The sequence below is a fragment of the Thermobia domestica genome, chromosome 4, assembly GCF_964235325.1.
Source record: "Thermobia domestica chromosome 4, izTheDome1.hap1.1, whole genome shotgun sequence".
Classification (NCBI taxonomy): Eukaryota; Metazoa; Arthropoda; class Insecta; order Zygentoma; family Lepismatidae; genus Thermobia; species Thermobia domestica.
In genome coordinates this window covers 2,618,941-2,633,287 of record NC_137457.1, presented here as the reverse complement: position 1 = coordinate 2,633,287, position 14,347 = coordinate 2,618,941, and the positions used below count along the sequence as shown (strand labels likewise).

The following is a 14,347-nucleotide window of genomic DNA, read 5'->3' as shown; positions in this document are numbered from 1 at the left end:
GCGGGAAAGGTTGTTTTCCGTTAATCATTTAGTTTGTAAAATAGTTTTTTCATGTATATACGTTCTTTTTAGTTTGTAAGAAGATGCCTAAGTGTTTTGTTTGTCATAGTGACTTAAGAACGAGTCAGTCTCTGTTACTTCATTTAAAATTTTGTCACAAATTAGGTGCCATGAGCCCCTTTCGTTGTGGGGAATCATTGTGTGGACGCGAATTTGATAACGCCAATTCATTCCGCAAACACTTGCTGAAACACGAAAGAACAAGTACGGGTGGTGATGGGAACCAGCCTTTTCGAGGATACCAAAATGAGGTGTGTCACATCAATGTTGAGAGACAGTTGACTGATAATGGTGATATACCAATTGAAACTTCTGTGGAAAGCCTTTCTCTTGAAGATTACCGTGAGGCTGTAAAGGAGGAAGCCCTTCTTTTTATTACTAAACTGTATAGTCAATGTAACTTAACCAGAACTCATATACAAAACCTTTGCGACTGGGTACACGGGTTTATGGGCGGTAGTGTGATGCAACTGCTAAGAGAGAAAATTTTACAAACGCTTCGAGGAAATCATGTTGATGATAATACAGTAACTGAAGTAATGAACATGTTTAGTATAATGTCCAGTCCATTTTATAGCTTGGAAACCGAATATAGGCGATTTGGCATGTTAGAGACAATGGGCAGTTTGATAAAACCAATTGATTATGTTATTGGACAGAAATTATCTTCAAAGAGAAAGAAAGGCGAGGTTTCGGTGGAAACATTACAAGTGCTTGGAAAGTTTGTGCCTATGCGAAAAATGCTTAAACGATTTTTGGAGTTACCGAATGTTCTGTCAACGTTACTCCACTTCAAGAACAGTGCAGAACAAGAGACTGAAGTACTTTTCAGTAGTGTGCAAGGACTGCATTGGAGAAACGAGGTAACATTTTCTGATGATCGTTTGATATTACCTTTATTTCTTTACTTTGACGATTATGAAATTAACAATCCTTTAAGTGGGCATGCTGGTACAAAAAAGATAGGGGTAGTTTATTATACAATTGCATGTATTCCACCGGAGTTTTTCGCGAAACTAGAGAACATATTTCTCGCCTTACTCTTTCATTCAAATGATAGAAAAACTTTCGGTAATAAAGCAACCTTTTCAATTCTTATTGAAGAGTTGCGTTTCCTAGAATGTGAAGGTATATGTGTAATGTATAATGGTTTAGAAGTACAGATTTATTTTAAGTTGTGTGTTATTACAGGTGACAATCTTGGATTGAATTCCGTTCTTGGCTTTACAGAGTCATTTTCTGCTAAGTACCCTTGCAGGTTTTGCCTTACATCAAAAACAGATTTACAGGCGCAGTCAAGAGAAAACGTCCGGAATTTGCGGGACGTTGAGAATTATGAACTACATGTAATTCTCGGAGATGCTTCACAGACAGGAGTAAAAGAGAATAGCACTTGGAACATGTTGCCGAGTTTTCATGTTACCAAAAATTACAGTGTGGACGTGATGCATGATCTTTTGGAAGGGGTGGGGAACTATGATATGATGCATATTTTGAAGTACTACATCAACGAAACACGTCTTTTCACAATGGATATTTTAAACAGTAGGATTTCGGCCTTTGCAAGCATGTCAGATGACGTAAATAAGCCGGCACCTTTATCTTCTGAAAATCTTGAAAAGAATAAATTAAACTTGTCTGCTGCTGAAATGTTATTTCTCATAAGGTACTTTGGTTTGATAATGGGTGACTTAATCCCCGAGGAAAATATCGTTTGGAAATTTTATATTCTGCTAAGAGAAATAACAGTCATATTAACATCAAAAGTTATTCACGTAAACACTTCTGAATTACTTTGTACCTTAATTGAAGAACATCATGAGATATACAAATCTTTTTTTCAGGATACATTAAAACCTAAGCATCATCATATGGTTCACTATCCACGTTTAATGCGACATATAGGACCACTTGTTTTCACATGGTGTATGAGGTATGAATCCAAACACCAACCGTCCAAGATTGCTGCCCGTATTGCTTATTGTCGAAAGAATGTTCTAGAAACTATAGGTTTGAAACACCAATTGCAGATATGTTATAAGTTCTTTCAGAAAAACGGTTTTCATATTCAACAAGAAATTGGGCCTGGAGCAAAGATATACCTTTCACAAGATCAGAATTTTCCATTGTTTTCAATGTGTTTACCTCCTTCGTTGTTGAAACTTTGTCGGTCAGTAGCTTGGTGCATATACAACGGATTTGTGTTCAAGTGTTGCATGGTAGCGTTCGAAATTCATGAAGATGGTTTAAACTTTTATAATATAAAAAAAATTTTGTTAGACGAAGAGTCGCACATTTTCCTTCTATGTAAGAAAATGAAAACAGTTGGCTATGACAGTCACTACTGTGCATATCATTTGTCTTTCACGCAAGAGTGGATCTGCATACCAGTAAATTTGAATTTTGCAGGGCCTCCTACGTATTATAAGATAATCGATAATGACAACATATATGTTTCTGTTTCGGTATGATTTTGTGTTGCATGTGGGGCAGTGTTTTCTAACATAATCGTAATAGGGCTCGAGCATAAGAAAATGTTTCTTAATCCATGTGATTTTCAGTCAAACAATATTATATCCACTAGCAAAGCATTTGCAATGAAGCATACATTCCTGTACTACTAGATGTTTTGCCTGCATGGTCCTATGGCCACCGAAGTAGGAACTAAACTTTTAAAAAACATGGTTGGTTCTATGTAAATTTTATACAGATTTTTTGTTCGGAATAGAAAAAGGTTACATATCGAGTGTAAGGAAAAGATCGCACAGCTTGGACAGAATCTGACTCTACAGCTGAAATGAAACGAAAATGTCTTACGATATTTTGTCCTCCGAGGTTCCCTTTTGAAGTGACAGACGGGTAAAATTTGGACTATGAGGTAACACCTTGCGGTACTCTGTAGAAACACGTGATAGTTTTGTTTAGTTTAAACTTCTTCGTTATCTAAGGTTTTTTAAATCAGTTTTTTTATTTTAACAACAAAATGGCTAGATTTGAAACGGCATGTTTTGTCATGATCTGGGCACAGAAAGCTTCTTTTTGTACGACATTTATTCAATTTGACATTTTAAATGTACGTTTTCATCTCTTCACATTTTCCCGCCACATTTCAGACCTTTTGCTGCATCCCATATTCCATACTTTTATTTAAAAAAAGAAGAAGAAAAAGAAAAATGACAAAGAGCTTTGAAGTTAGGTACCTTCGTTTGAAGTACGGCACTTTCCTCTACTCCACGATAAACACCATTCCAAAGTCGCTGCTGTCAAGTGTTGTTACGGACAACCCGTGCGATATTGCCATATCGACCAAAGTTTACCGGTCTCTCCCTTCCAAAAGGGGGCCTTAAAGGACAACTTTATAAAGACATTTTCGTATCGTTTTAGCTGTAGAATCAAGTCTGTCTGCCTGTACTACCTTTTCCTTACACCCGATATATATAAAACCGCTTTGGAAAAGGAATCCGTGTACCCAGTCGCAAAAGTTTGTATGGGTTCGGTTCCTTTATAAGAATGTAACTTGGATTTGCTAATGAAAAGGATTTAGTGTTACCGAAATGGGTTTAAAACAAAAGTTAAACAATATTGCGTGAAAGGAAGGTAAATCGTTGTCTGCCATTTTTATTTCTAAGTATTTTTTTTAATTGGGAAGGATGTCATGTGACACTAAGTTTAAACTACTAAAAATATATTTATGAAAGCAGTTTTTAATGGGTTTCTGCAATTCTAATATAAATGTGTCAAAGTCAAGAACCGTATCTTGGGAAGGTGTCCGTCTTAAGAAAAAACATATGATGCCATTAAATTTTGATTAATATTATATGGTAGTATGATGTGTCGTACGTCGAAAAGAATAGCTTTTATTGATTGCAAATACATTGCTAGTGGTCATAATATTTCTTCATTCAAAATCTCACTGAATTACATAAACCATTTACTATAACCTTTACTGAGTTCAAACTATACTTTGTTCTAATTTTAGAGTTGAAAATATGCTATTGGACGTAAGATTGAATCTAGGACGTCAGCCTGACGATTCCTGTTCTGATCCTTGGTGCACTAACAAAATTTTTACTCCTTAAAATGTAGATACTTGCAGGAGCTGCCCCAATTTCTTTGTTATACATTTTGTCTCCTCATTTTATTTTAAACTTATAAAAATAAAAAAAGGTTCTAGAAGAAATTGCATACTATTAAGGAATGAAAACCACAGGCGTGACGTCGCGAAAATCAAATGCCATTAACTCTTAAAAAGAGATAGGTACGGAAACATGTAGCGAACCTATGATAGAACATGAATCAGTAGATATTCTTTCGTATTGTAACGTTTATATTATGTGTTACGAAACGTTACGCTAACGATGGTTCTAATTATTGTCCCTTGTATTTAAGTATTTTATTTGTCCTTATGCCTTTTCTTACAAGTCTTATTACTGCTTAGCAAATACTTTCGTATTATTGTTAGATGCAAATAATGCATATTGTACCAAGAAAATAATTTCAGAAAATGTAAAATAATAATAATTACTTCTAACGAAAATATTCGTCGTGAAATTGTGTCGTTTGTAATCCAGTCTGTGTGGGCATTTAATGTAAATTTTTGTTTGCGTTTATCATGTTAAATAATGTCATGTGTATGATGGGGTACTCAGTTTCCGCAGTGTCTGTACAGTAAAATTCCGGCAGATGGCTCCTCGTGCATCACTTGGTGGTCAATGCTTAAGCGACTTTGTGCTAGAAGATCACGTTTAATTTTTGCATATATTTCCACTCGTGTGTTTCGTGATGGCAGTTTCGCTTGAGTGTTGTATACTGTTAAATCCTCGGCCCTTGAAGTTGATTTCCATTCTGAAGAAGAAGAAAATGTTACACGGTGCAGAGTTGGGTAAATCCGATGGAAAGTTAGTAGTATAATTTTTTTCACAGTCTTTACAGCAAGTCTCTACACAGCCTTTACAGTAATCCTCCCATGTTCTCTTCGTGGTACAAAATCCTATGCCGATTGACGGGTATCCTGAACGGACATTATTTTCAACCGATGTTCTGTCACTTTTAACATGCTCTTACGTTTGACCATGGCCTAAAGCATCTTTTCCAAATGTTGACTTCAACATTTCATGTGTTTCTGAAGCAGATTTTCTAGCTTTACCTAGTTTCATAAATTTCGTCACCTTCAATTTCGCTGTTACTCAGCGCATAACTGGGGGAAGATACGCTTAAAAACTAAATGCGACTTCCTAGGACAAAGCCGCTTAGGGCACTGACTCTCAAAGGATGTACGAGGAATTGCTTGGTGGTGTTTAATCATTCTAGCTTAAACTTCACGAGCTGCAAAACTATTCTGAAAACTTTTCAGTACTCCGTTATATACGGTACACTTTAGAAAGAAAGAAAAAAAAATTGAGAGATTAAATGACATTAGAAATACGCACTACCAACTCCAAAAAGCTTTTTGAAAAATAAGTAATAATAAAATGATAAGGAAAATTCAGTTAACATAGCGAAACACTAATTCAGTTCAATCTTCTAAGCTTTATTTTATGCATGTTTCCGTATTATTTATCAAACGTAGGAAGAAACACATTTATTATGATGTAGGTATTGACCCTAAAGAACTACATGGTAGTTACAAAATTTTCCATTTAAAAAAAGCAGTCTTGTAACATGTTTTGTATTTTTTTCATATTATTTACATTTTTAATGCAAACGGTTACCAAGTTTCAAAAGAATTGTGTATATTTGTTAAGTTGTACTCATTTTTTTTTTTCTTGGTTTTCTGTCTAAGATAAAACTTAGCAGTTTTGGTTGAAAAATGATTTATTGTATCAGTATTAGGAATGTGGAAAATAAATTAAAAATAAGTGCAATATGATCTTACAACAATAAAACATTAGTGTTAAATTCATTAATAATAAAACGAATCAGCCATAAATCGTATTATAATATATTCATTATCAGTAAAACAGTAAGTCTGCGTCTAATGGAATAATACATATATATATTTGTTTTCTTCTGATTCCTGTTCTGTGTGAATCAGTTTAAGCACAAATACTTGCCACTTAATTTTCAAGTTTGAATTTAGAATGTGAAATGAATCAGCATTTAATTTCATTTGATATTCATTTACATGCTCCTTACTAGAATCAATATATTTCTTGCTTGTATGCATACCGAAGTCGTAAGGAAATGAACTTTAGAACACTAACTCCTCTACTATGATTGACAGAGTTGATGTACCATATTCCGCTCAAGGGAGTAAAACTTTCAAATTTGAATATTTCATAGTTTTGTGTTGAAACGTAACGGATATGGTGGAGGCGGATTGTCCTGCGAAGAACGTTTTTCTTTGTAGTTTTAAGGACTTTACGAGGACCAGGGTATTCAAAGTTCATTTTCCTGCGAATTCGAGTTCTGAATCACCGTGTATATATGTGTATTGTATTAAGTGAATCTTGATTCTTCAAAACTTCTAGTTTATGTAATTGGGGCAATTCTTAGTATCCAAATTAGAATTATATCTTACAGTCTGGTTGTACACCTGACAGCATCTTCAGATAGAGAAAAATAGGATGGGAAAAGAATGGATTACAAAATTGAATACTTCGAGTTCTTCTCAATTTCCTTACCCGTTATTTGCCATCTTATTTCCTCTCTCTGAAGATGGTGTCAGATGTACACTGAAACTGTAAGATGAAAAATAATTCTAATTTGGACACATCATCAATATGTGTCTTCCGTGTTCAGTTACTTGGAATAACTGTTATTTAGTAACATCCACATTTTATAAAATACGTGTAAAAATATTAAGAAAGAAATGTAAATCAAAAGTATGTGGTATATTTTCATTGCATTGATTAAAAGATTTATATACTTTCATAACTGCATTATTGTAAAGTTCCTTTTTTGGTATTACTGTGCTGCATTTCTAATTTTTCTGTAATGTATACTTGATTAAAGGAAAATAAAAGTAGTTGTTATAAATGCTGTGTAATTTCTGATCTACATTGCATACCACCTCAGTTCCATTGTTATAGAAACAACACTGCATGGTTACGATAGCTATAAACACACCACCTTGATTCTGCTTCATATCAAACTTCACAGAAGATAAGACAAAAGTATTATTAGAAACATTTCCATTATTCATTTAAAGAAGTATTGAAATGGTTACTGGAACTGTTTCTAATAATACCTTTGTCTTATCTTCTGTGAAGTTTAATATGAAGCAGAATCAAGGTGGTGTGTTTATGCGTGTTGTTTCTATAACAATTCCGAAATTGTTCCACACACTATGCTAGATTGTTCTGTCAACAATCTAGCATGGTAACAGCAAACATACTTTATCTTCAATATTACAATACGGCATGGCTACCATAGCAATATAATATGGTTATAGTACCTATGCAGGTTGTTCCATCTACCATCTTACATGGCTGCTTCAACAAGACGTTCTTGTTCACATAGCCATACCGTATTGTAGATATAGTCATATCATATTGCAACTACAGCAATATAGTATGGTTACATCAAGTATAAAATTTGGTGCACCTACCCTGCTATATGGTTGTCTCAATAAGACAGTATTGTTAAAATAGCCATAGGGTATTGTAGGTACTGTAATTTAGTCTTGCAAATACAACAATATATAATGGTTACAATGACTATACGGTATGGTTGTCCACCTGTTGTCCAACCATCTAGTATCTTTGCAATACCTATACGGTATAGTATTCGAACGAATATGGTATTGTAGGCAGAGCTATAAAGGTATAGTTGGGATGTAGCTGTATTGTAATCTGCATGGTAATATTGACTATTAACTCCGATTATAGTTAAATTTACAATACAGAAATATGATACTATTGCACATATGTATGGTAACAATAACCCGGATTTAATAGCCATACCTGTATGCTATTACTGGCCATAAGCATAGCTGTCCCTATATAAGCAATACTATTCTGGTATTATTAACCATTTAATGGTTATGCCAACTATACCATTTTTTAGGGTGCTCTTATTTTCTTATCTATCTTTATATTATCCCTCATTTTCTTATCTATCTGCGTATTATCCCTCATTTTCTTCTTCTTAGCCTACGGAAATGGTTTCCAACTAACACCCTAAGCACTTCTCGTAAAGGAATAATATTGTGACGTCTTGATCCTATTATCTATATAATATCAAATAAAATAAAGTAAAATACAAGCTTTCCGGTGCAGTCTTGTTTTCGGATATCATACAGGAATTCATGAATTTGTAGTACTTTTATCAGGAAATGCACTCTTAGTACCTTATGAATTATTTCTTATCGCAGAAGTTGTATTCCTGCATTCCTGGGTCATCTTACATCTGCAACGCTCACTGTGGCTAGGTGAAATAGCATGTCATTTCAATGATGTATATACTTATTCCCTCATTAAACTCAGGGGCGGTCTGGTCAGGTCGGCAATCGCCTAGGGCTCCGGAGCCTCCAGTAACAAAACGATAAATTTTTGGTTGTTATTAAAAATGTTTACATACATTTAGATACTATTTCATCGCATTCAAGCATAGAATCTGCGAAACTTATTTCAAAGCTGTAACGCTATACCTCGTTTGCACTAACTCATGTTTGCTAGAAGCATTAATACAGGGTGATTCGGGGTGATAATAATAATAACTATTTTTATTATTATCAAGTTCAGAAACTATCTTGATGAGTATGATGATATTTCCAATATCAATTCGTGGGACAATAAGGAAAAGAAGCAAATATTACCTTCAGCTTTTAAAGGAGACTTTCGGAAATGGTTCAAGATATTTTTTGAGCGTAGAGACATTTCTCACTTATCATATGATCAGCTAAGGGCTTGTACCATTAAAGAGTTTGGAAAATCCACTCTTTACTTAGATATAGAAGACCAGTTAAGGGAACGTGTTTAACGTCCAGATGAATCGGTGACTAATTTCGTTTACGATATGTTGCTGTTAATCAAACGTTCTGATGACACTTTAGCAGAAGGGAAGGTATTGCTCTTATTGTTTCCGCTTTACAACCATATTTTTTTAGAACGGGTAGGAACTCGGACATTTAAAACTGTTGATGAACTACTTTCAGCTTTGGTAAAAATTAAAAAAAGAAAAACTAAAGCAAATGTAAAACGACGAGGGCAGCGAGAATACCGCAACTTGCAATCATGGAAATCTGTAATCCCAAAGTTAAGAAATAAACAAAGCGCTGAATCTTCAGATTCTGATTCGATTAATGGCACACATGAAAAAAGCACGTGTCAGCAAGAAAAGCATAGGTCATCAAAAATAAAACAAGAATCAACAAAACACTAGTCAGCATATTTCAGATACTAGTGACACAATTAAGATTGAACAATTACAACAAGTAGAAAAATTAACGTTGCAAATTGCTAAGGTTAACGAAACACAGCAATCGGGAAATAAAGATTATAACAACAAACACAAGCAAAACAGAAGTAAGCATTTTAGAAACTCAAAAGATAATGGTAAATATTATCGTAACAAGCAATATTATAATAATCAAAAAGTAAAGGACGTGACCACAATCCTAAAACCTTTCATCACAAAAATTTAACTTCCAGAAATTGTAACTTTTATCCACAAACATCCTTCCCTCAAAATCAACACGCAACATACATTCCAGTAATTAACAAGATCTAAATGAGTGGAGAATGGCCAAAGGATTTTCTTGATATTACAATGATAGCATTACCCAAGAAAAAGGAAGCAAAGAAGTGCAACGATCACAGAACCATTAACCTTATTTCCCACACTGGAAAGATAATTGCGCGCATATTGAAGAGACGGTTGGAAAACAAGATAGAAGAGATATTGGACGAAAACCAATTTGAATTCCGGAAAGGAAAAGGCACCAGAGGTGCTATTCGGTTGATGAGAATTATCTCAGAACGAGTTCTAGACGTAAAGGTAGAGTTGTGTTTGTGCTTCATAGACTGGCAAAAAGCTTTCGATAGGGTCAATTGGACGGAACTTTTACAAATACTTAAGAAATTGGAGTTAACTGGAGAAACCGACGGCTCATTCGCAACCTGTGCATAGGACAACGAGTCAACTTGCGCTTGAATGAAAGAGAAATCAATAGTGTGGAGATTGGAAGAGAAGTCAGACAAGGATGTAGTATGTCGCCCCTATTATTCAACATTTACAATGAATGTTTAATGAAGGAAGCATTAATGGGAATTAGAATTTCAAGATTGGAGGGCAGATCATTAACAAGATCAGGTATGCAGATGATATGGTTATTATAGGTAGAACTGAAAAAAGACTACATAAAGATGATTGACAAAATAGCTGACACTGGGAAACTATATAGAATAGAAATTCAACATCGAAAAGTCGAAATTCATGAGAATATCCCGTGGAAATGCGTAATTACAGGTCAGATGGAACAAAGAGTAGTTGAAGAGGTTAACCATTTCAAATATCTGGGTAGCATTTTGATGAAAGACGAGTACTGCACCAAAGAGATCAGGTCGAGAATTGTCATAGCCAAAGAAGCATTCAACAAGAAAAGTTCACTCTTAACTAGCAGCCGTAATATTGGACTAAAGAAGAAACTGGCCAAGTGCTGTATTTGAAGCATTGGACTTTATGTTTCAGAGACTTGGACATTCCGGAAGTTAAAGAAGAAATATTTAGAGAGCTTCGAAATGAGGTGTTGGAGGAAGATGGAGAAGATAAAATGGACAGAAAGAGTAACAAACGATGACGATTTAAAACGGATAGGATAGAAGAGGACGCTTCTCGCTACCATCCTTCGTAAAAAAGCCAACTGGATTTGACACATCTTGCGAAAAAATTGTCTTTATCATACCGCCATAGAAGGAAAGATGGAAGGAAAGCGAGAAATAGGAAGAACAGAAGTAATCGATGATTTGAAAAATATAAGAAAATACTGGAAGTTAAAAGAGGAACCTCAAAATCGAGAAAGATGGAGGAAACACTTCCAGGTGAAAACTGAAAATTAAGAAAAAAGAAATAAGACAAAGAAAATAAAAACCTCAATAGTCCCAGGACCTGTCAAAAGGCAGGATATATAATAATAGTAATAATAATAATAATAATAATAACTAAAATGTAGAAAAATGGATTTACTTGCAAAAATAAGAAGAGGCCCCAACGGCTGATGCACGAAATATATTGCACCAATTAATAAATTAACGTAACGTAACGAAACAAAAGTTTTTATTTTATTCTATTATCTCAAATTGGTAAAAGTGAAATTGTAACAGTATGATATCCAGTAACATGAATCATTGTGAAATTCGTTAGTTAAATAAAACCATTAATTAGCGATTAGTACAAGTAAAGTACCCTAATCTTTGTCATTGAATAAGAAAAAAACTACAGGGTTTGGAAAGTAGTAGGTTGTAAAACTTTATTCAAAATTTTGACACATAGACTTAACAGTTTTCAAAATATGAACCTTCTGTATCAACACAATGTTTCCAACGACTCTGCCAATCATTGAAGGTTCCCTGGAACGCAGAAACTGAAATGTTCTTCAGCTCCCTCGTTACGGCCTCTTGAATGGTCTGAATCATTGAAGGTTCCCTGGAACGCAGAAACTGAAATGTTCTTCAGCTCCCTCGTTACGGCCTCTTGAATGGTCTGAATCATTGAAGGTTCCCTGGAACGCAGAAACTGAAATGTTCTTCAGCTCCCTCGTTACGGCCTCTTGAATGGTCTGAACCATTGAAGGTTCCCTGGAACGCAGAAACTGAAATGTCCTTCAGCTCCCTCGTTACGGCCTCTTGAATGGTCTGAATCATTGAAGGTTCCCTGGAACGCAGAAACTGAAATGTTCTTCAGCTCCCTCGTTACGGCCTCTTGAATGGTCTGAACCATTACGAAGTCCATGACAGCAAAGGCGGTGTGACACGGCGCGTTGTCGTGATGAAGCTTCCATGACCCAGCGATTGCTGGACGCATGCAGGCGACTCGTTTTCTGAATATTTCAAGTACTTTCACGTAGAATGCAGCATTCACAGTCTGACCAAGCGGTACAAAACTCTCTGTGGATCACTCCTTTGCAGTCAGGAAGGATGATCAACATCAATTTCATTTTCGACTTGCTTATGCAGGCTTGTTTTCGGGTCGGGTGAGGCGGAGGTGTGTCATTCAGAGCTTTTTACCCAGTTTGATGGAAAACTCCACGCGTAACGCTGCTCTAACAGACAATTCCCTGTGGAGATGACAAGGCACCTTAAAAGGGGTTCACCTTAAACTCGATCTACACTCCGTGAAAGCTTGGAGACGTCTGGCGACTGGTGCGTTGGTAGCTAAAATCCCCACCACCCAACCAGCGCAGTAACATCCTCCTCCTTCACCACGTTTTGGTGGGAAAAAATCAGTCCTGCTACTTCCCAGACAAAACCCTGTAAGTACAGTTACTTTGCACATTATTTCACTCCAATCGTTAACAATGTTTATGTATTGTGAATTTCCATACATTAAGCAAAATAGCTTCTAATTACTCTGGATTTAAAGTAGTATAATTATCCGGTCAGACTATTTATGGTCTAATACTTAAATAGAACACTGATATCGAATCACCTTCAGACTAAATGATGTTCTTTTCAGACCACACTTGCTATCTTTGGTCATCCTTGCAAATTAGTGAAGTCCAGTTATTTTATTATTCTGTTCATAAAACAAGCACAAACCACACTTGCTAACTTTGGCCACTTTTCTAAGAAACCGACCAAGTTCTACATTGTCTACAATAAACTTGCCTCCGTATATTGATACCAAAGTTCGTATATTTCGGCTTCACGAAAAGTTACATCAAGATTCGAGTGCTGTGTACGTGATTAAGAAATTCTTCAAAATATTCCTCAGACGTCCAGTGTCCAGCAAAGCAGGCAAAATCTTGTTAATAGGAAAGCGAAATAACTTTCCCTATATGAATGAGATAGGATATATAATTAGTTGTGTGTTATTCGTAAGTGTACAAACAGATTGGCATCTATTTCAGATTGGCATCAAAGGATACTCCTATTTCTTCAAATCTACAAAACTAGATATTGCAGCCTTTAACAGTACAATATGTTTTTCCTTTTACTTATTATCTTAAAAGTATTTTTATTAGTGGTAGGCACAAAAACCGGTTTTTCGGTTTTTAGAAAAACCGAAACCGTTTTTTGAAAATTTTCAAAAAACCTGTTTCGGTTTTCTTCAAAACCGGTTCGGTTTTTCTCCGAAATTGGTTATCAGTTTTCTCCAAAACCGGTTCGGTTTCTACCTGGTCCGGTTTCGGTTTTCTTCAAAACCGATTCCGTTTTTTTTTTCAAAATTTGTTCTATTTCTGACCAGAATGGTGTTTCGTTGTTCTCCGGAAACCGAATCCATTTCCACAGAAATAGTTTTATGGGTTTTCGAAAAGTTTTCACCGAAACCAGTTTCGGTGAAAAACAACCGGTTTTGGAGAAAACCGAAATGTCGGTTTTTCGGGTTTCGGTTTTTATAGAAACCGGTTTTCGGATTTTATAAAAACCGGTTTTGCCCATCCCTAATTTTTATCCCTTTGGAACACTTACACTAATTGGTTGCGAGGTTGAAGTGTTAGCATAGGAACAAAGGACGTTAATAACAAACTCGAAGGAGGCCAGATTCACTGAGAAAGAGAAAAGCTGTGTTATGAATTGGAATAAAGAACTTAAAATTGACGAAGAGTGGGGCAAGTTATTGGTGAAACTTAATTTGTACCTTAGATTTCAACTGGACCAGGGAGGGAAATGGATTTTGCAGTGTTTAGTTTCATTTTCGTCAACTTTTATTATGATTGGCTGAATCTGTTTTGATCATGCAATCAGCGTCTAGAACCATTTTCTGTGATTCTGTTATATTTAGATGCAACTCTCTCTTGTTTGTACAGTGTCTGATGAAGGCAATACGTTCAGTTAGTAGGCGAAAATATCACACATTTATTATTTTTAAAATAAAAGCTGCCTTGCTCACCGATTTGTATTTTTAGTGTAAGCTAACATTTGTCAACTCTAAGTTCCCAATGTGGAAACATAAGTTGGCCTTCCGAAAAGGGTAAAAGAAGGAATATGCCTAATGCTTAGTTTTAAATTTATCAATAAGTTGTGGATGTAATAAAGTAAATGTTACATTTTATATTTATACTAGCATAAATTACATGTTTCGCTGGGTTAAATTAAGCAAAAATAGTAACATGTTCCGTTAGTCAGTCACTTTTTAGTATTACTAAACCACTCTCTGGTATCGGTCATTTTCGATGATTTTTATA

The 14,347-nt window shown here is 35.2% G+C and overlaps 1 protein-coding gene across 1 annotated transcript; it reads left to right on the top strand.

Moving 5' to 3' along the window:
- The first annotated feature begins 83 nt into the window (after positions 1-83).
- LOC145683609 (uncharacterized) lies at positions 84-2,531 on the top strand. The gene has a single exon (XM_081754948.1). It carries the CDS (start codon positions 84-86, stop codon positions 2,529-2,531), a length of 2,448 nt encoding a protein of 815 aa, XP_081611074.1.
- The last annotated feature ends 11,816 nt before the right edge of the window (positions 2,532-14,347 follow it).